Raw genomic sequence first — 25,605 nt, forward strand, 5'->3', positions numbered from 1 at the left:
TGTGTCTGAATCTGAGCACTTTCTAGTTGCCGCACCAACAACGCCGGATTATACGTGGCAAACAAACATAAGAAATCTGTCAGAACAGCTGTTTATTTCCTGGTGTAAAGTTAGTGAGAGGCTTGGGCCTGCGTGTCGTCATTCTTGTGGCTGCGAGGGTGAGAGTAATAAAGTCGGACGTTAAATCGGCTACAAAACAGCAAGGGGATGTCTGAGCTGTCTGCGGTTTCACACACAAGAGGGCTCTCTAACAGCTGAGGTATTGATCCAAGGGCCCACTCAATAGCAAAGTGACAAAACACTGTCAAGATGATGATGATGACGCGATGGAGAGTGAAGATTATGGATTCTGAGGTTTGAGCATTTTGCTCCGGTTATTTTTTTAGATTTTTGTACTCAGATCATTTGGAGCCGTTGCTTTTAAAAGTATATGACATACTTATGTAGATTTAACAATACTGATATTTTCAGTGGTGCTAGTACCAAATTTTATTTTTTTAACTATCATAACTATCATGATTACTAAAAAATGAATTTAAATTTTGATCGATTGCACCACAGGACAGTTTTCCATTTTCCTCAGTCCATGGTAGTCTATCACAGAGTGGTTCAAACCTCAACAGTGAAACTCAGCCTTACTGTGATGCTCTTTTTATGCCCATCATTGTTGCAAATGAAGCGATCATTAGCTGAATTTGTTGAAAATGTCAAAACTAGTGTTTTTTTTACTTGTCTAATATTTGTCTAGTCTAAGAACTAGTTTAATTTTTGGTTTCCTGACCCAACTTTGTATTTTTTTATATCTGGTATCAAATTCTAACAGAGCAGGAAAAACAGTGATATTTCTCAGTTTTAGTACTTAATATGATTTTTAAATATGTGTGCATGTAATCAAATATGTAATTAGATGCATTTCTAGTAGACGTGATTTGAAAATCCAACTTTCTTTGGGTAAAGTGTTGAATTAGACTGGGCCCTGTGACTGACTTATCTTCTACCAGTAGCTGATATGGTATATGAAATCAGCTTTAATTCCATTGCATTGCTGAATAACATTTTCCTGCTGCACTGGTCAAGGCGATATTGTAGCTTCCTGTGTAAGCTGGTAGTTCCCAGCCTCAGGATCAGACTCCTTTCAAAGCATCACATGATAAATTTGTGGGTGAGATGAATAATTTGATAACAAAGAAAGAAAAACCCCCCACAAACAACACACAATTGTGTTAATGTCTGCTATTTTTTCTGGAATATGTGTTTCATTTTCAGTGAAATGCTGGATTCTTTTGCATCATTGGATTTCAAACAGTGACCTACATAAAACCTGAAAAGCTGGGAGGAAAAGTCTGTTGGGTGTAGCAACCCACAGACATCTGATATGTTGCTTTTCTTTAAGGGTCAGAAGGTGAAAAGATCCGATTTTACAGTGTTGTCTGCAATCATTGGAGCCTAATAGGACCCGAAGCGCTTTAAAAACAACATCACACACTGAAATTGTTTAGCCCTTTCAACACTTTCTGTGCACATTTCTTCAGATTTTTGTCTGTGAAATTTAATCAACACAATACTGCATTTAAAGCAGCATATGTATGTATTTTCCATACAATATACAACATGGATGTTGTATATTGTACAACTCCATCTTTTAACTGATATTAGCAACAGTATTTGAGAGGGATTCAGCAGTGTGCAGGTAAACTGTGTATAGAGCAAAATGCCTTATAAAATGTATCTGAATTTTTAAACGATTAGATACAGACAGAACAAAGTTTTCCACCCACCCCCGTATCCATTATTTATTATTCCGATGTCCTGGCTAAACTGGAAGCCCTGACGCGACTGGGTGAATTTAGAAAATTTTGGACTTTTAAGTCTTACAGCTTGTCCTGCTGATAAGGACCACCCCCCATCCACAATACACCAAAGTAATTAAATTACAAATTTCTGTAATTTTATACATTTACTTCATACAGTTTAAAAAAAAGAAGTTCACTACAGCAGCATGTCTTTATCATGTAGAGAAACTAAGACAAGCCGTGGATTTTGCTCTTCTTTGTCTTTGTCCGGCTGACATAAATATCAAAGTGTGCTGCGATAGATTATAAGTTTGTGTTGTTAACCTTTTTGATTAATCTGCTGTTAAAATAGTTACCATTCAACATTACACCAGCAAAAACTGATACTGACTCACAGTTCAGAGCAACTGACTGCTGAGCTCTAACAAGCTGCAAGTATTGAATAACTCACAGCGATATCAGAGATATTAGAAGAAAGAAACATGACAGTTGAGCAAGATAGCAAGATCGCAGCAATCCCAACCCTGGTGCCAAAAGAAAAAAATAACACCTTTACAATAATCATACCAGGAAGCCTGTGAGCCCAATCATGCTGCTGCACTGGCACTGCACAGGTTAGTAGTTTTGATGATGAGCATTACTGCACTGGAGATGTAGGTGAGAGTAGGTATTATTTTTCTTGGATTAATTGCATCCACTGTGTCATTAAGTGAATTTAGCACGGCATTTGTTCGGTGCTCTGGCGAAGTAAGCAAGAGCATTGATCATGTTGGCAACATGAATGGAGTTGCACTCTGCACATGTACAAACTATAATAGACTGGAAAAAACAAAAGCTTTTAGAGCTCCAGCATGAGGGCAGCATGGTGGCATGGGCGTTAGCACTGTTGCCTCACAGCAGGAAAGCCCTGGGTTCAAATCTGGCTGTCTGTCTGGAGTTTATATGTTCTACCCATGTTTGTGTGGGTTTTCTCTAGGTAGTCTGGCTTCCTCCCACTTAGGGACTTAGGTCAATTGGTGAGAATTTGAGCCTGAGTAGCTGTCTATTGCTCTGTGATAGGCTGGTACTGCGTGTCCCGCCTCTTGCCCAATAGATAAGCAGAAGAGGATAACTGGATGGGTTTTGGAACAAAGTCAACAAATGTTTGAGCATCTTTTTAATCAGATTTCTCTGATGATTCTGCACCTGCATATTTTATGTCCTGGTGACCACCTTGGATCTCGCTTTAGGGCTTTAAAATAAATGCCCAAATAAGTGCCTGGAGATGTTAGCAACATAGCTGAAGAGTGGTGAGGCGAGCTTCTTCTTCTGTTTAAAACATGTTTTTTTGTGACCCTTAAAAAATGAAGCATTACCTACATGAGACTCAAAGCTAAAAGGTAGACGGTGTTTGCAGTTAAGGAGTTCAAACTTATAAGCATCCATTTGTCACTTATCTTGTTTGTAGCAAAAACAGAGAATGCCTTCCATTAATTACACATCCCTGATGTATTCATTAACATAATTATAACATGACAGTTCGTACAGGGATAATTATACTGTGAAGGGGTGGAGCTCAAGAGCCAGCGGCAGAATTAGCCCATTTTCCTTCAGTTCACAGTGAGGTCAGCAGCCACCGCAGCCCCGAAGTCAAGGGCCAGAAAAAATAAAAATACCGTCCTCCGCTGCTCGCTGTGCATGGGATCCTTTCATTGTCTTCATGACTCTGAATCGGGACAAAGGAAAACAATTAGAACAGGAGGCTGTGCCTGGCTGTTTGCAGATGGGAAAACCAAAAAAGAGGTGGAAGAGAAACATGGTAGGTTTCTGGACTAGTCCTGCCAGCAGCAACTCTCCCACCCCAACCCCTGCACTGAATCCTTCCATTGTATCCAAACCACAAATCCCACACTTTGCCTGGAAAAGCAGAGAGGAGCCTTGACTGAAATATACATCGGAATTTTTTTTAGGAGGGGGGTGTATGGGAATGCCCAAAACTTTCACAAAAGCCTTTATTCAGTTAAACAAATAAAAGTTTAAAACTAAGATACTGTTACTGTGTTTTTGTGCTAAGATATCTATTTCAAACTTCCAACACTGGAGAAGTTTTTAAGTGGTGCGGTGCTTCTTCTTGTCTTTTTTTGTCCTCAGGAGTGTGGCAACTTTGTAATCAACCCCTCTTTACTTTTCAGGCTAAAGTTAATTACAGGTTTCAGCAAGCAGCCTGAAGAGGTTCAGGGTCAAAACAAAAATGCCTGACTGCCTGAGCCGAGCGATGTCCCGCTGCTGCTTCTGCTTCTTCGACCGAAACTCGGGAAAGGTTATCGTTTTTTAACACCCTTCTGACGCATATGTTACTTTTTCATCTCACTTCTCCAGCTCTGACCTTTTCTCAGATATGAGTTTCCATAAATAATTATGTTGTTGGAAGTCTCAAACAGGATGCCGTTACGCTATAAACACAAAACTTTCGCCTACCAGAGTCAGTTGGGGCCTGAGTGCCCTGCTGTGGTTTGTTGTGTAATCTCTCAGTTATGCACTTTATTTTCTTACCACTGGCACTGTGACGCCTTTCACTGTTTTCCATTCCTGCTGGTGCTTTCAAAGCGAGAAGATAGCTGAAACTTGGATATGATTTACACAGTCTGAACGCATTTTTAAAGAGCATGTTGCATATGTGTAATGGGACTGTATGCACGCATGGAGACATAACAGAACAAGCATTTCAGTATGGTTACAATGAGCCGAGGTACATCGATCCACCAGCTTTTTACAGCATTTACCATCTCCTCAGCAAATAGAGTTGGTTCACATGTCTCTGCTTGATCTACAGCAGGGGTGTCGAACTCCAGGCCTCAAGGGCCGGTGTCCTGCAGGTTTTAGATGTGTCCTTGATCCAACACAGCTGATTCAAATGGCTAAATTACCTCCTCAACATGTCTTGAAGTTCTCCAGAGGCCTGGTAATGAACTGATCATTTGATTCAGGTGTGTTGGCCCAGGATGAGATCTAAAACCTGCAGGACACCGGCCCTCGAGGCCTGGAGTTCGACACCCCTGATCTACAGCAACTAGAGCCTAGAGTTACTTGAATAAAGGTATGGTGGATTTTCCATACTACCACAAAGCAACTGTATTTACATTGCTCTGCCAAAGTCTTGAACCACCGCTCATTTCTTTAAATTTTTAAAGGTAAATGGGCAATTTATTGAAACATTTGCCAACATAACTGGAAATACAGTGTATAAGTAACAAGCAGAGTTTAGATAATTCTAACAAGAATTCAATATTTGGTATGAATACATTTATTCAGGAATAGTTCTCCACGCTTTCTGAAGGACATTCAAAGCTCTTCTTTGGATGTTGCCTGCCTTTTGCCTGTCAAGATGATCCCACACTGCTTCAATAATGTTGAGGTCCGGGCTCTGGGGAGGCCAGTCCATGACTGATAGTGTTCCTCTGTGTGTTTTTCTATCCAGGTTTGCTTTTCTGCATTGGCAGTGCGTTTGGGGTCCCTCCATAATTCCATCAACTTTCAAAAGATCCCTAACACCACTGGCTGAAATGACAGAACCTCCACAGTGTTTTTCAGATGGCTGTAGACGCTCACTGTTGTACCTCTCTCCTGACCTCCTTTGGTTCATTTCATCATCAATATGTGCAATCTTTTCAGATTTGTATTCATTTGTATCTCTGAGGTCCTGTGTCAAGTTTTTGTTGGATTTTTCCCTGGTTGGACATGACAGCTACTGTTCATCTGCTGTTTTTTAGGCCACTTCTTCTTTTGTCCTCCACTTGTCCAGTTTCTGTAAGTTTTTAAGGACACACTGCACACCATGCTAAGATAAGTCAAGTTTTCAAGACATTTATAATCTGGACAAAATATAATATCTGCTGACAAATGAATGGAGATTTAAACCACTGCAGCTAAAAGATCAGACATACAGTACAAATCACCAATCATTGGAGTGGGTATGTATCTGTCTTGATGCATGCTCAATCATCCAGGTAAGGAAATCAAAAAGTTGATCTGGATGTAGCGTTTTCAGTGGGAGAAACGTTTCGTCACTCATCCAAGTGACTTCTTCAGTCTCAGCTGACTGCAGGTTTCCCCAATCTTATAAACAGTACATTTACAGAATGACTGAAACCAGCCCACTGGCGAACAACGTGCTGTGAGATCTGTTTCTTGATCATTAATATGCAAATTTTCATGACAACACTGATCAAAGACCATTGAATTGATCAGTGGTCTAGAATCAACTTTTTGGGAGTGTGAACTATCTGTTCTGCTCTGGTTAAAAACAAACAAACAAACAAAAAACAGACAAAATATCTGCAACTGTAAAATCTAATTAGTTCCCAGAACTTAAAAAAACTATGCAAAATCGTTGCCTCCAAAAAACTAAGTAAAACTTACATAAGCTTTACTTGGTAAGCTTATAAACTTATTAATAGTCCCCTTTTTCTTCACAGCAGACTTCTCTATTGTGTTTGTGCATACTTACATTATTAGTATGATTACATTTTATGTTATAGTTCAGCTTCCTCCATGAAAACGAGAAACTACAAACCTGGAATGTTTCTCCATTGTTAGCTTGCTGAATTTTTAGCATCGCTTGAAATGTATGCGGAAAGCAGACCTGTGGGTTTGAGGGCAAGACCTTTTAATGGGTTACTTACCATTGCGTGTTGATATGAAGACAGAAGCTGAAGTGAAAGTCTCTTAAATGTCCATTGTTTCTAATATTCAACAGGGGGTGGAGGACTTGATTGTATTGAAGTCTATGGAATAATGACCTCATGCCAAAGCAGGGTGTGCATTAGGTTGGGCTACCTTTTAGTTAACAGTTCACACCGTATGTGTGGCGTGTCCTCAGTATGAAGGTGAGGTCCACAGCTCCTTTATCAGACCTCGATTCAAAACACCAAGATGGTAATGGCAATGACTAACAAGTTCAGCTGGAAGCTTCAAGACAGAATTTTACTTTACCACTGGATGGTGTTTCAGCGCCTCTGTCCATCTTTTACGTAAAGTCTATTGCACTGAAGGAAGAGGCGTACTTGTTTGGTTGTTGAGTTCAAACATTAACAACCTTTCTCAGGAATGAGTTACTCACCTTTAATGGATCCTATTAATGACAATGTTATAAACCTGCATGTGCATACAAGTCAAGCAAGCCGAAGCTCAGGTACAAGCACTCAAGAACATGACGGAAACATTCACTTCATACAAAGACTTTATTGACAATTCATAAGAGTTTCATATTTATGTTTGCAAAACGACGCTGAGAATCTGTAATGCATATATAGAGGCAAAAGTGCATATTCTTGTTCCTTTTTATTTTGTTCATGTACACATTACACTATACATAAATAATTGCATTGTAAAAATGACTCAAGTATTTACAAGTATAATATATTTTATATAATATATAAATTTTATATTAAATCTAGGTAGATTACAATTAGGATACTGGATCAGGATGCTTCCTGTGAGTCTATGAGCGTGTGTGCGCGTGCTATCTGTGGTTATTGAGCAGCACCTCCAGCCAGCAGGGACAGGAAGTGATGAACTGTCTGGAGTAGCAGGGCCCCCATCCTTTTGCAAAACTGATGCGAACACTGTGGGGGTCCCAGGGCCCCTCCTGGCTCTCGGGCTTTACGCTGTGCTCTGCCATCCAGCTGGAGCACTCATAGTCGAACACCTTGAGAGAAAAGCCCGGCATCACCCTCTTCACGTTTAGCCCTCGAGCACTGGGCGGGTCCAGAGTGGGCGAGTGAACAAACACCGGGTGCTGGCTGCGATTGTACACCCAAACTCCATCCGGCTCGCGACTCAGAACGATGCCGAAACCGATTTTACTCCGTATCTGCTGCACACTGCTGCTGCTGCTCCCTCCGTGCCTGTGATGTCCGTGAAAACCTAACAAGCTGTGGCTGCCTGGGTCATCACGCCGGCTATGGTAGGCGTTGGCTTGGAGTTGGCTAAGACAGAGGCCAGTGCCCTGAGGTAGGTCATAGAAGATGCTGAGTGAGGGCTCGTAGGCTGGATAAAGGCGACCCACGCGTGTGCGCTGCTCCCAGTAAGCAACACTGCACCAGTGAGAGCGATGTCCGCCAGAGGTCACCGAGCCGAGGGAGGTACCAGTGTCTGAAGAGAAAAGGAAAGGAAGTGGATGAGGTAATGATCGCAGCAGTAAAGTGTATCTAATTTTTATATCAGTGTGACATGATATAAAAGACATTTTAACTGCTGAGCACAAGTACACAACATCAGAACATCGTAAATGCATCTTTATATTGCTATCCCTGAGATCTGTTCTGACTCATCAATAAAAGGAATAATGGGAAGTAGCTATCAGTCGATCTACTTCACTTTTTAAGTTGATGGTCGTCAATTTGTGTGAACCTTATGTGTCGAAATCTTGTTTAAGTACAACCTTTTCACTCAAAATATGTCAGACTAACTCAACTACAGCAGGTTTCACATGGCCACAGAAAACATGCCTGTTTTGAAAGCAGGAAATCATTTTCTAGGAAGTGGAGAAAGACTTTATTTTAGCACTGCTTGATGTGCTAAAATGCACCCACAGTTCATTAGATTGGAATTCTTCGGAAAATCTACATCGTAACTTACAATGCAACTTCCCGAGAACTGTTACCACACTTCGGGTCAATGCAGCCCACAATGGCTGAATGGCGTGGACGGTTACAGCTTACCTAAGTTACCACATCTCAGTACTATAGAACATTTATTCACTTTGACTCTGAGCTCTAGAGGAAGGACCGTGATGATAGAGGGGACCATCTGAAATTCCTGGTGCTTCAAGGTTTTTTATACGATTGAAAGATCAAAGACAGATGAATGCTGTTACTTTGTTTCCAGTTTGTCTTTTATGTAAAATTAGCATTCGCTAGATGCCCTAAATTTGTAACAATATCTAAAAACAATTTAAAAAATGACACATGGACATCAGTGTTGACCATGGTCTCCTTCCCTTGATAAATAATAAACAAAATGTCCCAATACTCGACGCTGTAAATGATTCACATCATTTTTATACCCATTCAGCTGCACGGACGCATGCTCTTCCCTTTAGTTAGTCGCCGTCTGCAGTATTTTGAAAAGGGGGTTAAAACTGTTAACTCCACTGACATCTCCTCACCGTCACCCTCTGCAAGCCTCCTTCAGGTCCTGAGTTAAAGAGGAGGTTTTAGAGTGGGGTGTCTGGGGTGGAAAGCATTCAGCTCTCTGTCAACCTAGCGCAAGCCCATGAACCCTTGACCCCCCAGCCCTCATGCTATCAGCTCACATTAACTCCCACACAGAGTGATGCCATTATTTTGCTCCAGAGACTCTATTGACACAGAAGATTTAAAGACCCATGTGCCCGTGGCCCCATTCCTTTCATATTCCAGCGAAAAACCCGTCGACTTCATTTACCAGGGGCCAAAATGGCGGCAGCCTTTCTCCCAATAGCGGGTTGCTTTAAAAGAAAAAAGTGAAACGAGGACCGAGATCTGAAGTTTTTTGTGTTTATGCCCCGGCCATTTTCATTTCAGGGGTTTCAGAGAAGAAGGGTTGGTAAATGTAGGAAGAGATGTGAGAGGTTGTACACGAGCACAAACACACACAGAAAATGATGAGACAGGGCCTCACACATGCCCACGTACGCACACAAATTGAGCCCTCTGATCCAAACAGTATGACTGTAACACACACACACATACACACACACAAAATTGCACTTCTCATCTGAGGCCCACGTGTGTCATTAGTGAATTCCAGGCTGGCAACTCCTGCGGACTGCAGTTTTTACAGCTCTCCAATAAGAGAGCGGGCTGCACGGCTAGCTAGGATCGCTCTCTTTCTCCCACTCTATCTCTTCGTGGCTCGCTCACGCGCACACAAACACAAACACACACTTTTACAAGCCATGCTCTTCCCTGTAATAAGGCAACGCAAACATGTCTGGGGAAACACAGGGAGACTTTATGAGCTCACGATCAACTTAATTCCCAAAGAAGACTTAAAACAAACTGGAACTTTTAAGGTTTTCTTTCAAAAGGCACGGCACACTTTAATTTCAATCATATGATGAATGATGGGGCAAATAATATGGCTTTAAAGGCTGGCTTTCTACATTTCAGACACCCTCAGTATTCAAAGCTGGATAGTATATTGGAAATAGAAACATAAGAGGCAGCAGCTAGAAGACATGAGCACTCATAAGAATTTAGATCTCCTCCTGCTCTCTTTATTTATGGTCTCATGCACGCCTGAAGTGTGCTTGTGGAGACTTTATTAAATTTAAGAATGACTGACCTGCTGTAAAGTTCAAAACACTAAATCAAAATTTCCACCAGCATTTTGACAGCGAGGCATGTTTAATGTTTCTGGCAGAGTCCTCTGTGTCATCACGCTCGGCCTGGCTATCATCCAAGTGAAGGTGTAACCAGCTTGTGTGAGAACGATGAAGGAGGGAGGGAGGAGGAGGAGGGCAACCGACTTCTTCAATGGAATTTTAAAAGAGGGGTTGAAGCTGGAGGTTATCAGCATGTTTATATTCAACTGGAGGAAGTCAAAAAGCCGTGTGTGTGTGTGTGTCTGTGGGACTTTGTTGGTGTGTATGCATGCCCGCATCTGTACGTGGGCTGGCAGCAATTACAAAGTCCTGCAAGCATTTAAGCCAACCTCCATTTAACAGCCCTGTTTACCAATTAGATAAGTAGCCTTTGTTATTTCATTTCAAAATCGCTGTCTCTTAGTGCCAATCTCACCGAGACGCCCACTGAACTTTAGGGGTTGAACAAAGGTGGGAATATACACGACAACAAGCTGCAACTTTACTGCACAAACAAAGTAAAAGGCAGTGGCAATCAAAGTTCAGAGGTCAGACAGTCAGTTTCCTGCCGGATGCTCACAGATTGTTAAACCTGGACTTCAAACGGGGACGCCAACACTCATCTTTTATCTTACATTTCCGCATCTCTCTCTTTTCCCTCCTGTAACAATGTTGGGAATATGATGTGAGGCCCCCCTTAGCAGACAAAATGATGCATAAAAGCTTAACTGGTTATGAACATATTTTGCATATGTGAAGCAAACATGCTAATAAGCTGGCTGTTTACATGTCTGTAGCTGTAAAGCTACTTTAACTTCCTCCAAACTTCCTGCTTTGTTTTCTCTGTTTGAACAGTGGAGGCTTCCTCCTCCAAACTGTAACCTGGAGAGAAAAGCTGTGCAGGACAAGATGGGAAGCAGAGGAGTTAAAAAGAGAGAGACAGAGGAAAAGAGAGACTGGGTAGACTGGGTGAAAGAGGGAGCGGGGGAACGAGAGGGAGCGAGAACCTGCCAAGCATAACCAGCATCCAAGGAAAAAATGAAGAGAGAGAAAGAGACTGTGAGAAAGAGAGGGAGGGAGGGAGACCCTCGTCTTTCATCCAGTGCCAAGGATTAGATTCCCCTCCAGTTATTAGACTCTTCCACTGTGCTGAAAGAAGTGGGTGGGTTGGGAAGGGGGTGGGCGGGGATGAGGAGGGAGTGTGAGGGGGACAGAGGGACGAGAAGGGAGGATAGAATTTAGCTACTGACCATCGTCGGTCGCCTTTAAAATGCTTTGTTTTGATTCAACTTCCTGCCAAAGATCCTAAAAGAGTAGAAATAAAATCAAATAAGTTGGGGGAAAAAAAACAGAGAAAAAGTGTGAGAGAGAGAGAGAGAGAGAGACACCCCTCCCTGCCTACAAATGGTAGATTCTATGTTGTTTGAGACAACTATCATTACAGGGAAAAAACTTCAATCCAGCAAGCCACATTTAAGCTGGCGTCTCGACTATCTCTACCATCAGCGGGCTGCCTTATCGCCAGACGTGGCCTTTACAGTCGAACACAGTGGGGCTCTTGCTCACACACACACACAAACACGCATTCCTGCACACACACACACTCATTCCTTCTCCTTCTTTTTTTTCCATTGTGAAGTGGATCTGTGTGATGGAGCGGTGTGTGACTGGCGATGTCTCATGTTTAACGGCACAGGAGACACAAACCTGGCCTCGCCAGCTGGAGACGTCCTTTGGACCAGCCCGACTGAGCTGAAGTAAAGTTACAGTGTGTCCCTGTAAAATTCCTAGGGAGAAGTGCTCGGAGGCGGTTTAGAAAGGAAGAGCGAAAGTAACGAGCTTCCTGCATTTCTGCTGCTACTTCAAAGTGCCAAACAACTCGAGCCAAGGAATGTCTCGGGTTTTGCATACAACTCGCATCCTGGACAACTCCACTGTCGTGTTTATGCCATCACCTCGGCCATAACAGAAAAAAAAAAAAAAAAAATGGAAACTCAAATTCTGGCGATATTTATTTAACACGATCCTCCAAATTCTCAGGCTGTAAATCCTACAATAAATGGCTCTTGTTTGTGATTCTTGAAGGGACTGAAAGGCTTTATGTCAGCAAAAACTTTAGATAGATTGATGTAATTTGTGAAAGTAAATGCTTGCACTGCAGTTGGCTTTGCAAAATGATCTCATCTGTGGTCAGTTTTTAGCTTTTTATTCCCATTGTGCTTCTCCTATACATGCAACTGTGCGTGCACCTACAGAGCCGCCAGAGATACATACGCAGGTATCATCACCACTAAAGACTTAGAGTCTTAAATCTGGCTTGCTTAAGACAATGCATAGTTTAAAGTGCACAAATGACTCAAAGAAAGATGATTAACGTCTGAACCGAGGCACGAAAAGCAGACGCAGGGCTGCTTCGGAGCTCGGTAGCTGACAACTCTCCCCTCCCAACACATTCCTGGACAGGCCCTCTTCCTCAACACTTCCTCCCCCCCACCCACCCTCCCCTCAGCCAGTCACAGGGGTCAAGTTGACAAGTCTCTCATTGAGCCTCACGTGGTCCGACTATATGGCCTTCACTCCTCACAACATAATTACACGCATTTATTGGTGGAATAGATCCATTTGTTCCACTATGAAGAAGGAGTTATGGAATTCCACTAAAATGTAATTTGGGAGAATTATCAGAATGTGAAACTCCAGCTCAGACGTGCACGCAGGAGTGTGGACCGAAAGCGAGGTGACACGAGGGCCTGCAGTCGTTTAGCGGAGGGCGACGCGTGCAAGAGCGCGTTTACTATTTCTCGTCATTCAGTCATCAAAATCAAATGATGACACTTAAATGGCATCAAAAGTGGTTTCCAAAGCGGGGTGAACAGGCGGCTACAAGTCCTGAAAATACCTACAAATATTAATTAACGTGCGTTTTAGCTCAGGGTTGCCTTTGGAGCTCACCGTGCTGGCGACAGTTTCTTACATTTCATAGAGTCAGAGCCTGTCAACATCTGCAAAGGATCTTTAGGTTCAGCAGCATGGCAGGATTCCATTAAAAGCCAAATTGCGAGTTGGCAAAAACTCTGAGGGAACAACGGAAAGCCACAGCCAGTCCTGTAATTTAAACCTTATTTTAAATTGTGATTGCCTGACAACATGGGCCGAAAGAGAGGAGAGCAAGACTACGAGAGCAAAAAGCAAGCAGAAGAACTGTGGAGAAGCAACAGCAGAGGTGGATCTTCAGTAAGGGCAGGAAGGGAGCAAGAGCAGAAGACATAATGAAAGAGAGGAGAAAAGGTTTTTGTGAACAATGAAACGACAACCTTTGATTAATCACCAGGATGGCTACAAATGAGTAACGTCTTCTTAATGTATGAACTTGGAAGCCTGCTGATTCACTTTGCTTCATTTAGAAATGTCTGCGAGATGCATCTGCACGCGGCGTTTAAACATATGCACAGACTACTGCCGCATCTATCATAATGAAAAAGAAAATCAAGAAAACACAACCCGCTCAAGCAATCTATTCTAGGCACAGGGACCTCAGATACTCACATACACTATAATTCATGTTGGCTGCTTTTGGGGGGCATCTTCGCCCTGACAGGCGACGTGACGTACGTGACGTGTCAAAACTAGAGCTTCGGACACCTCAGTGAGTACAGATTTTACAGCTTTTTGATGAAATTTGAGACAGAGCCAAAAATACTTTCAAAAAGTTGGAAAGTATTAAACCCCTCTATTGTTTTTCTATAGGGAAATAAAATAAGGGAACCTGGAGGGTTTGGTAAGTGTGGCTGACATGTCCTGGGTCTGCTATCAGAAAGGCAAATAAAGCCCATCTATACAAACCATTAACCCTTTTTATTTGACAGAAACAAACATACAATTACTCTCTGTCTCCCTGTCTCGACATGTTAAATTACTGGTTAATCAACATGAATATATATTTCATTTCACCTCTATGTTTTCAAATATCACTTATCCCTGTTTCTTTTTTTGTTGCTTTTTAACATTTGTTTGCTATCTTGGAAAATCAGAAATCTAACTTTACTCTTATTTGTTACTTTTCTTTCAGATGTTAATCTGCTCTGTGCTTTGGTCTAAGCCACAAAAGGTCAAAGTTATGGGAAGAGCACTGCAGAATTAAACTGCAAAATACAAAACCTTTCAAGTTTAATATTGGCGCTCCCCAACTGAGAGAAATGCCACATCCAGAACATGTCAGATCTTCCAGATATTCCCTTCAGTGCTGTATTTTCTCAGGGAGCAGGGCTGTAATAACATGGCATTCAGTCCAAAATGTGTTAAAAAAAAAAAAAAAAAAAAAAAAAAAAAAAAAGGTCACAAACACAATAAACTGAGCGAGTTGTGTGCTGCGTCCTTGCCCGCGCGGCTGCTTGTAGTGAAAAAGAGGCGCAGTGGAAAATATTTGAGGAAATGGCAAATGGTTAATGGGCCGGCACTTGATGTTGAATTCCATAGTCTAATGTGTCTCAGTCAGGCATAGGAGCAAGTGCTGTACGCGTGCCAGCAAACAGACTGGAGGTTCAGGTCACCGGGAGGACCCATTCAGGCGGCGGCAGAAGGATTCGCACCGGACACGGCAGAATGCAGGTGTTTATTTTGTGTCTTTGCACAATTTATCAAGCATCTGAAAGTGATGACGTTTTTTGTTTTTGTTTCTTTTAATCTAGGTATCTAATTTAATATTCTGCTTCTGAGAGTAAAGCCTTTACTTGAGAGCAGCATCGCTTTGGTGGGCAAATTCCCAAAAACCTTCCGAGCTAAACGTAACATGGGAGCACCGTCAAAACTCTTAAAACTGCCTGCTTCCAAACTTCCAAGAATGTCAGTTCCACTCCACGTTTCTTAAGTATTAACGGCGATATGTTCAAACATGTATCACATGTCACTCCCAAGAGTCAGACCCCCTCCTCCCCTTATCCCCCACCTACTCCTTTTACTCGGAGACCCCGCTCCCCCTCACCTTCCCAATTTCCCAACATTCCTGGGCCGTGCCACATCAGTCAAAGGGCCAATTCATGGGGTTAATGCTGCTGTGAGTGCAGACAGGGCTTTGAGACAGGATGTTTGGCTGATACCTTGCTCTGCTTAACCAAACAAGCCCCCAAAATATGATTACTGAGGGCAAAAAGGGACCAGTCCTCTTGTCTTACCTCATTTCATCCAGGGCATACTAATGTCCTCTAAGTATCATTGCCTTACTTGTTTCCACATGTTCAAAAGCCAGGGGCTAATGACAAGAAGATGAGCAAATGTTTGACATGCACAAGAATGTCATATGGTGAAAGATGGCAAAGACATCGCAAACTCTTGGCACTGTTTAGCTAAACTCTCAGTGCCGTCAAATGTACATGAATCCGCATATGGCACACTTGATAATGTGGTGAGTAACATACACAGCGCTCACTGAAATGCTAGTAAAACAAGGTTGTTATACTCATTACACACCAGAAGGACAAGAAAGCGGCTGAAACACAACATCTATGCCAAAAATATAAAATTTGTCCCGAGGCTGAATGTAAGTATTTACATTTTATGATACATTTTATGTTACGTGCTGCAAATGTGAGCAAGATGCATCTGCACGCAGTGTTTAAACATGCGCGTGAAGCGGCACGAAGTACACTAAAGAAAGAGTCGACAACAGTCAGCCTAAATAAAATTATAAGAATTGAGATAATCGCGAATTCAGTTAATTTCAATTCAATTGTATTTATATAGCACAAAATGACAACAACAGTCTCTTTAAGGTACGTCATATTGTAGGGTAAAGACTACAATAACACAGAGGAAAACCCAACAATCAAACAGTCTCCTCTGACCAAGCACTTGGCAACAGTGGGGAGGAAAAACTCCCTTTTAACAGGACAAAACGCAATCATTTGTATTTTAACTTACTAATAAAGGTTTTACAAAGAAGCTACACCTATAAAATCCTTACTTTTTTTGGGCTATGTGATGGTGTGATGACAGGGGACCACTTATGAATAATATGCTAACACTAAATGCTAGAGTTTATGTGCGAAAACGGCTCTTGAGTCAACATGGTTAGCGTTAGCATGTTGTTAGGCTGCGAGTTTTAACATGATGGCCAGAAAGTGTCTTGATGTCATCTGATTCGTGTTTGGATGGGAAGGTCACTTAGCTCTGGTTTTGTCCAGTAAATGGCACATCCTGACTGCTGATCGACGCCAGAGAAGCTACAATCAGCTCTCTACTCATTGCCTTTCTCAGTATTTAAAAAGCAGGTTTGCAAGTTGTTATTCGATGTATGGAAATCTGCAACTAGTGTTGGGATTATCATAGTTATACAATTATATCACACCATGAATTAAATTTAATCAGGTGCATTTACCTTTGGTGAGAAAAATGAAACTCTTTGTACAGCGTTACTAAATTAGAGTTTACAAAAGACTTACATGCAGTGCAGGAGTACATTTTATTTTTATTTTTAAACTAAAGCCAGACAACAAATGTGTTCCAACTAATTTGCAACACCATCAAGAGTAGGTCTTTGTTTCTAGATGTGCTACATTAGTTTGGGAGTATACGTTTAACTGCTTCCCCCCTCAGATAGATTTATTGTTTTCCAGTTTTACAAGAAAAGGATGGGTGCATTGTGAAATCAGCACTTTTAAACAAACCACAAACAGAACTCATTGCCCAGGGTTCTCACATACAACAGCAAAGATTACGACAATAATGTACAATCAGCCCTCCGTTATCGAGACCTTCCCAAAAAAATTTTTTTTAACTGCTACAGTAATTCAAATAAGCTGTATGTTTAAATTTTGATAGCTGTTTTTGATTGGCCACTCATCTTGCCTATGAAACCGATGAGCACTGCTCTAAGAAACCATGAATCTGTCCAGCCGACTATACCAAGGCAGGTAACCATCAGTTACCAAGTCTATTATTGTTAGAAATTAAACCATTTTTTTTCCTGAAATCAGAAAAGGCTCTAACATTTCTGTGCAGATGCTGTCAATACTAAATTCCTCAATATCAAATTTCAGAACACAGCTACAGCTTGTAGAAGCTAACCTGTACAGCTGACACAAATGTGCTAATGTAACCGGGTCATAAATTGCATATTGTTATAATTACATAAAATGTGTTCGAAACCCTAAAATGTTCCTGGAATACCTGACTTTTAGGACCTCCAAGCCTGTAGTTATCTTCATTATCAGTTAGAGCCCTTCCTTATCCTTTTCTTCTTCTTTAGTGCAACCCTATAAATTTGGGGTACCTCTTTGGGCTTTCCCATTTTCTTCGATTCCCCTGTGGGAGAGGTCAGTGTCATTTCTTTTCCAACACTAATTATATTTTTATCCACCCTGATGTTTCTGATTGTGTGTTTTTGGTTCATTATTGTCATAATTACGCTTGTCTTTACTAGATGCTGTGAATATGTGGTACGTGTGTGCGACGTATGTGTATAGGCAATGCTAATGCTAGCATGACCAGATAAGCCTTGCTAACTTGGAAGTTGTCGTGGGTTGAGCTAACTCTCATCCCGTTTATATTTGGTTATAGGAGCTGAAACGGGCAAGTTTTTGACTTGGAGGTCTTTCACTGTCAGACACAATCCAGGAACAGACCGGTTACACTAACACCTTAACTTTTAATGTCAGCTCAGGCTAATAAGACCTCTTTGTTTTTTAGTTTGACCCATTGGCTATGCTAAGTGGAAGGCATTTATTAGTCTCATCCACATTAGGACCAAATTTCATTACGCTTCCAAACTGACAGCCACAACCGTGAAAAAGCAAATTTCATTCCAAGCTCAGAGAGAAAAACTTACAGTCAGAAGAATCAGAGGAAAAGCCAGCACACACCTTCAAGTACAGTACACAGCAGGCCTGTTCAGTTATACATCAATGTTAAAGGTACGAAGAGGAAAAATCCCCTCCAACAAATCGCGTGATTGGTGAAAGCGTGTGTGTGTGTGTTTGCCCTGATAGAACCCCTATGCGAGTACTTTGAGACGATCTTATCACCGAGTCAGACAGAAATTCCTCCCTGTCTCTCTCCCTGTCATACACATACACACACAACACACACACAACACAACACAAGCAGCTGAACGGCACATTTTGTTGGAGTCACAGGGGGACGATCCCAGCAGATATAAGTCTACTAAACCTCCAGCAGAAACACTCTTTTTCAAAGCAGAGCTGTTTGCTGTGGTTTAAAGGAAACGTTAACTGATTGAATGATAAAAGAGGCCAGGGCAAAGGTATGTATGGACCACACCCTGCTGTTGCGCTTTTTTTTTTTTTTTTTTTAAAGCTGTGAGTACACAGCTGGTTTTTAAAGGAATGAAAAAAGATGCTGAAGTGCCAAAGCACATGTCCAACGCTTGTTTTTGTCCTAAAGAAAACACTGCAAGCTTTAGATGATATGCCAAAGGATTACCTGCACAATAAAAGAGATTCATTTACACTCTTGAAAGATCTTACCAACATCAAGGGGTTTTTTCGGGGGGAGGTTGTGACAGCTACGCTCATTCTGATACATGTTTAAGTAGGCTTCGCGTTCAGCTCACTTCCTGTTATTCACCCAGCTTGTAGCTCAAAACAGGAGTCCTCTAACCTGTCAGAGTTAACAACAAAAGCTACATGCAGATTTCTTGGCTGCCTCTGTTTACCCAAGTCTCACTCCTACTCATGCCTCTTGGCCTCCGCTCTGGTTCTCGGCTCCAGAGTGCTGGGGTGGGGGGCAGGGGATCAGAGACCACACACACACACACAAACTGACTTGACTATACACTCAACACACCACATGCTGTAAGGAAGCTGATACACTTCCATTCATATAGACAGGCAAACAATTGATGGTTCCCCCTCACTCATTAATCAGAAAGTCAAAAACCTGACATTCGATGGACTTCTGACCGAGTGTGGATGATTTGGGACACAGTCTGCTAAAATAAGAACACTTTCACAAATCAGGTAAATTGTTTGACCTCAGAAAGTGTGCAGTCATTCATAAACAACTGTGGATGACTTCTCCAAAACTATCCAAAAAGCAATCTTACACATTCATGATGATGTTCAACAGAAATCTGATTTGTAGGGTGAATGCAGGTGGACAGTTTATATTAAATTAAAGCATCTTCTTGCTCGCATTTCAGCTCAAACTCTTCTGAGAGGGGTGACGTGTGCTTTGGGAGGACTGCCGACCTCAGTATTGCTAAAAAAGCTGGCTAAGGCTCTGCCCCTGGAAAACGCGCATAACAACTCAATAAATTGCTTCTGCTTCCAACATCAACTTTAACTAAAGGTCTCCAGTTAACTTCTGGGCACAACAAACCCCCCTCACCCCTCTCCAAAAAAAAAGTCTCAGTGACTCCTCATAAAGGTCAACGATACCATGGCTACACTACGCAGACTTCATAGGTTGCCCATTCACCTTTCAACACCGTCCACAAGCGAGCTCGGGGAGGCTTGATCGAGTAGGTTTGTGGGTTTCTTCTAACACTGCGAGGACCTCTCCACCCGACCCCAGCACGTAAACAAATAAAACTCCAGTTTCATCATCTAGAGGGGGCTGTTTCCTGTCCAAAGCAGCCCTGAGCCCCTTCTCCCCCTTTACCGCATACACACACGCGTCCGCGCACACACACAGAGCTCTACATCGCCGCCTCATCAGAGCCGCTCGGCTCCCCCGCCCCCAAAGTGCCAGCCTCTTTCCACTGCTCAATTGCAGAGAGGAATGAAGGGATTTGAGGGAAGAAAGAGGGAAAGAGGGGGATGGGTGGTTAGAGAGGCAAAAGGGGATTGAGAGTATGCACAGGGATCTTATTGCAGCTTCGTCGCAGTGAAATATTTTGCTGTGCAGAAAGCATAGACGGGGGAAAGAGAGACAGAAAGCCTACACTGCTGTGGCATCTAGATAGCGAGACCCCAGACCCCCACCGAGCCCTCCGTGCCTCTCTGACAATAGAAGCTTTATGCAGCGGAGTTTTCTGTTGCCTTTGCGGCCTTTGAAAACAGGGGAAAAGCACAACATAACACCACCAGCAAATATAATTTGGGTTTTATGTAAACATTCAGACGGGATGCCTGTCTCAAAAACTTTTTCCCCATTTGTGCTTCCAACTTAATTGTGAGAACTTTTCCTTTCTTCAGAATCAGCTTTCTTCGCCATGCACTGCAGGAAAAGCAAAAAAAGCCAGCAGTTATTATGCAAGTTACTCACCTGTGTAGTCTCTTGGCATATTGAGAGGCGGATTGGAGAAGAGGGGTGGCGCAGTTTCAGTGTAAGACAGAGATGAGTCTGGGAAATGTAAGAAAAAGCACAGGCATACAGTAGAAGTGTGAGATCCGGGTTATTTTTTCCCCAACTATGATTTTGGTAATCAAGCACTCCTTGAATCCTTTATCAAACAATAAAAATATTCTCAAGCTTCGCTGATTTTTAGACTGTCTAGACTTCTTTGACAGTGCACAAAATGATTAATCAATCCGTTAATCTGAAAGCATAATTGTCAGATCAATGAAACAGGGGACTGTTTTATCATAACACACCACCATCATGTGTCTCCTTCAGCACAAGCGTCTTATATCAAATAAAGTCAGTATTTTCAGATGAAAGACATAATAAACTCCTTCCTACTTTGTTTTGTGGTGGCCATTTTTTTTCTCCAAACTCACCCAGTGGCTTGTGTTCGTCTGAACGGGACAGAGAGTATGGAGGTGGAGGCGATTCTGTAGGAACAGCCAAAAAACATGAGGTTAAAATAAAGGCTCAATGAGGACTGCCACGCACAGTATGCACGGTTAGTTCATTACTGTTTTATTAATTATATCGTAAACATGCATCAAGTCCACGAGGTTTTATTAGATGTACAATTATGCGAGGAGGCACACAAGAATGAAACATGTCGAACTCTGTCTCTCAGTTCAAAATTGAAGACATTTTGCTTCACCCCCCCCCCCCAAAAAAAAACTAGAGCCTACACTCACATAACAAGTATTTTCTCCTCAGGGAAGTCTTTAAACATACCTGCTGTTATAGCAAATGGTAACACATGCAAGACCTGAATGCAGCACTGCAGTTAAACTTTACACTGTGTTATTTTTCATGGGAAAATATGTTCATAAGCCTGTGTGTGTCTGTAATTTCACTTTGTATCGACATACCTTCTACCCTAGATCAAGGAAATAACTTAAAGCGTGGGGAATATTTGCACAGCTCATATCTGGCATTCCTTTGGAGCTTTTTAAATAAATATGCTTAATCAACACAAGTCACATCCCATCAGACCCCCAGTTAAGTATTTCACCCCAGACAATGTATTTGCTTCTTTATCTGATGCACTCTGTTCTTAAAAGTCTTTGCTTCGTTTTTTACCCCCAGTTACTTCTTCTTTATGTTTCAGTTCTTTCACACAAGCTCTCATTATGACTTTTGTGTTAAAGCGGCTCTAAAAGCTCCATAATTCTGCTGCTGCTGGAATAAATCCTTTACTCCAAAGTGGACACAAGTTTGTGGCTGCGGCCCCTTTAAGAGCAGAGCCAGTAATTGCCGGAGTCCTCAGTCAGTCAGATACCCAGCGAGTCAGTCTGGCGCCAGCGCTATGCAAACTGTATATTATCGGCACTCCTTAACCTAAATAACAAGAGGAGGACCTCCTTGTCAGAGGAAAAAGAGCCTAAGTGCAATTTGAGTGCGACCTCCATTTGGATGATGTGGAAAGCGCCAGAGTTTTTGCGAAAATTGAAATAAGCGTGTAACGTGATTGGAATGTGCAGAAGGACCAAAGTAATGGTTGACCAAAGTTTAAAAAAAAAAAAGAGTTATGAATAGATCATAAACCTGTAAGACAGACGATAAAACACAAGAAGAAAAAACAGACTCGCACTGTCAGCTGGAAGTGCAGCCAGTTAGACGCCTGCAAATGCATGATGAGTTCATCTGTAATAACTGCAGGAAAAGAAATGCTTGACACTTTAACAATACTGACTTTCTTCTTCAGCTGCAGGCCTCAGGCGAGCGATACATATTTGTTGGAATTTCCCATTAATATTGTGCTATTCGTTATAATGTAGTGATACAGGTCATCAATCTTTATGTAGCATAAAGCATAAATTAAATACACTTTTTTTTTTTTTTTTTTTTTAAATTTGTATGAGACTAACTTTCTGCAAGGCCTACCAGCTTGGAGGAGATTCTGGGGGGGAGAGCAGGGGCCCTCGTGAAGGTGTGTGTGATGGTTTCAGATAACTGAATGTCGAGGTTGGATATATTGGTGGATATTTCGGTGTTTAAGGCATTTATAATGGTCTCTTCTGAGGGATGATGTCTGATTAATGAGTTTGATCGATGTTCTCTGATTCCACAACCCCTCCCCTCCGGTGTCAGGGTCCTTACCTGGCCCACATAAGCGGCTGTAGTGATGAGGATTGCAGCACACCTTTGCGCTGTCCACCGCACCGAAGCTCTGGCAGTGGCACAGCGGTTTGAGTCGCGCTGAGAGCGGCAGGTCGCCCCAGCGGAACAGCTTACAAAGGAGATAGTGTGGAGAGATGTGATGAGCACCGAGCCGCAGCTCAGTATTCGGCACCATAACGCACTCGCCGGGTATCCCTCCTTTGGTCTCCACAGCCTTCACTAAGGCGTCCAGAGATCTCTCCTTGAGTCTCTTCAAAAAAGCGTGAGCGGTGCTCGCAAGGTCCTCCTCCAGCACCCCACGCCTCGGTGCGCACTGACAGGGGCCAGCTCCGTCTTTTCTCGCGGCCCAGTAAGAGCTCCGAGGTCTGAAATCCCATTCCCCAAATAAACAACACGTCACCGTCCTGCTGTCGCCCTCCTGTCCTCGCCGAGAGCCTCTGTGCTCCGGGACGCACATGGCACCCCGGTCATCGTCGGGCTGTTCCTCGTCCTCTCTCTCCGCGCCTTCTGTCAGGTCTCCAGCCTCCCCCGTGAGTCCCGGAGCCGTGTCGGTGTGTGTCATCGACCGCTGCTCGTGTCTGTGGAGCTTTCCCGAGTGTCTGCCCCACTCACCGTTCCGCTCTCCTTCACCTCGTCTGCTTCCATCCCGCCCGTCGCTCTCTGTGACCACACGGCTTCTCCAGAGTCGCCGTACAAGACCTGGGCGTCTCGACTTGAACATACGACAACCTAAACAGTTTCGGATGAGTCCCGTCGGTCCCGTCCGCTTCTCGGGAGATGCCACATCGATTTACACTCGACGCACAAGACCGTGAGTTTGTGCACGGTGCGCACAGCGTGCGCAGCCGGTGGTCACCGTTTCCAGGCTTCCTCGCAGCATTAGAAGGTAATGATCAATCACGCATCGCGTTAAACATCACCGAACATCTGATGAGGGAGAAGGCTACATGCAGTCACTGCTCAGTGACCTGCTGTCGCCAACTCAATTAAGCCACAACTTTCGCCTGCCCTCTCACAAAGCCGTTAACTCCTCGACACTCTGAAGGTCCCACACACAATTCACAGAACATAGTCAGACCGCCCAAAGGGCCAGGATCAGCTTACATGAACAGAAAGACCATCACAATCAGAAACTCAGAACTTTTCCAGACTTTCCAGACTCGAGCCTCTTCGATCCCTTCGTGGTTCCTTGGCTTCGAAAAATAAATCCTTGCAACACTGAAATCTCGATTTCTGTCGCTGTGTGGGATGCAGGAACTCCGCGTCAGTGTCCCGGGATAAAGCGGAGATGATCGGACACTCCGGTGCCAAACTCCAGGACGGAATCCGTGCTGAGAAGTTGTTTTAAAGAGAGCTGGAATTACTCCACTCTCCACTCCCCTGCAGGAACTTTTAGGACGCACACACACAAACACACGCGTTCACACGTGCACACACGCTCCCGCAAACACACACGGACACACGCTTCAGTCAAGTCAGACGGAATAAAACCTGGATTATCCAATGGTAACTTTTCAAAATAAAACCTACAGCAGTTAAAACGAGAAAGTTTTTGGGGGGATCCAAAAGCGTTTATCCACACTGTAGAGTGAGAAAGGCCAAATCCACTGCCACGAATAAGGTTTAAAAAGCGTGTCGTAGGTAGACAGAATTTACTGTAAACTTCCTGAAAGTAACTTAGGAGTTTTTTTCTTTCTTGTTTTCATTAAAGAATGCCATTATTCATTTAATAGTATTATTTTTGATTGTTTGCTCTTGTGTGGACACATTTCTGACATATATGTGCACAAATATTTGTGTCCTTTTATATTTATATGTATATTTACATTTATATTTGTATCTCCACCTATATCTCTATACTTATCTTAATATTTATCTGTTAATATCTCTGTCTCTACACTTCCTTTTATAGGAGTGCTTGACGTTTGTTGTATATATGCTCAACTCAATTTCCCTCTGGGATTAAAAGTCTCTCTGACTCTGATTCTAAAAGATACAATTTTCCGGAACTTTTACACTTTTATTTTGAAACCAAAATCACAGCGCCTTGGTTTTCGTTTGGTGTTGACTCTCTCTCTCTCTCTCTCTCTCTCTCTCTCCCTCTCTCTCTCTCGGGGCCCCAGAGGAAAGCTCTGGAGCCATTGGTTGATTCCCGCCATCATGTGCCAGTCTAGACACTTTGGCGGCTGGGAGCCGCAATGATTGTTGCGCAAACACGGTTTCAAGTTTCTTAACTCTTAAAGACGCAACATCCTGCTCTCCTCTGCTCAATCCTGAGCAGAGACCAAGCAAGAGAAATAGGGTTAACAAGAGTAAGCATTAGTTAATATTAATACATTATTAGTAACATATAGATGACTGTGTGTTTGTATTTATTTATTCATTTCCTCGTTTAGGTGTGGTACAACATAATTACTGAGGTAATGTGACACTGAATGTACTCTGAATTGTTTTACAGGGGATACTGATACAGCAGGTTCTCCATTAATCACACAGTTCAGTTCCTAGCTCCTCTCCTTCACATGTTGAAGTGTCCTTGAAGAAGACACTGAACCCCACATTGCTTTTGATGGTCAGGATAAACGCCTGGAGTGTAAGCAAGGGGCTAGGGCATCCCAGTGGCATAACACTAGTCCACTGCTGGTCTCTGTGCCTCCTAACTGGTATTTTAACAACTCCTTACAATGTGGTGGGGGGAAGTCCACACCTCATAACAGAAGCATTAACCCTGTCTATTCATGGCTTGTCCAGTTATGTGTGCTAGTCCAACATCAGTGCCTACTGTCTATATGAGAGGAAGTGAGAGTCAAGTTGCAATGGCAGCAGGAGAGAGTTGACAAAGAAGAGGATGCAGCGTCTGTGAGTGGCTACAGCGAGGTTTACTGGGCATCTGTTCAAAATGTGTCCCCCTGTGTAAGTCAATCACAAGCAAATATGCAAAAAGGGAAGAAGGAAGTGATTTGGAAGCGCTTTGTCCTGAGTTTAATGTTTTACAGGTCACTGGAGTCACAGCAGCCATGGAAAACAACAGCCATAAATTATTATTATTATTATCTAAATTTATCACAG

General features: G+C 42.7%; 1 protein-coding gene across 1 annotated transcript; it reads right to left on the reverse strand.

Annotated features, from left to right (window-relative positions):
• Window positions 1-6,998: 6,998 nt before the first annotated feature.
• LOC116324013 (mothers against decapentaplegic homolog 6-like) lies at window positions 6,999-23,933 on the reverse strand. The gene is made up of 4 exons (XM_031744541.2): window positions 22,516-23,933; window positions 20,796-20,849; window positions 20,341-20,418; window positions 6,999-7,925 (listed from the first exon to the last, which is right to left on the reverse strand). Exons 1-4 carry the CDS (start codon window positions 23,255-23,257, stop codon window positions 7,294-7,296), a joined length of 1,506 nt encoding a protein of 501 aa, XP_031600401.1. The 5' UTR covers window positions 23,258-23,933; the 3' UTR covers window positions 6,999-7,293.
• Between the last annotated feature and the right edge of the window lie 1,672 nt (window positions 23,934-25,605).

Source organism: Oreochromis aureus, linkage group 1 (genome assembly GCF_013358895.1).
Source record: "Oreochromis aureus strain Israel breed Guangdong linkage group 1, ZZ_aureus, whole genome shotgun sequence".
In the NCBI taxonomy this organism is placed as follows: domain Eukaryota; kingdom Metazoa; phylum Chordata; class Actinopteri; order Cichliformes; family Cichlidae; genus Oreochromis; species Oreochromis aureus.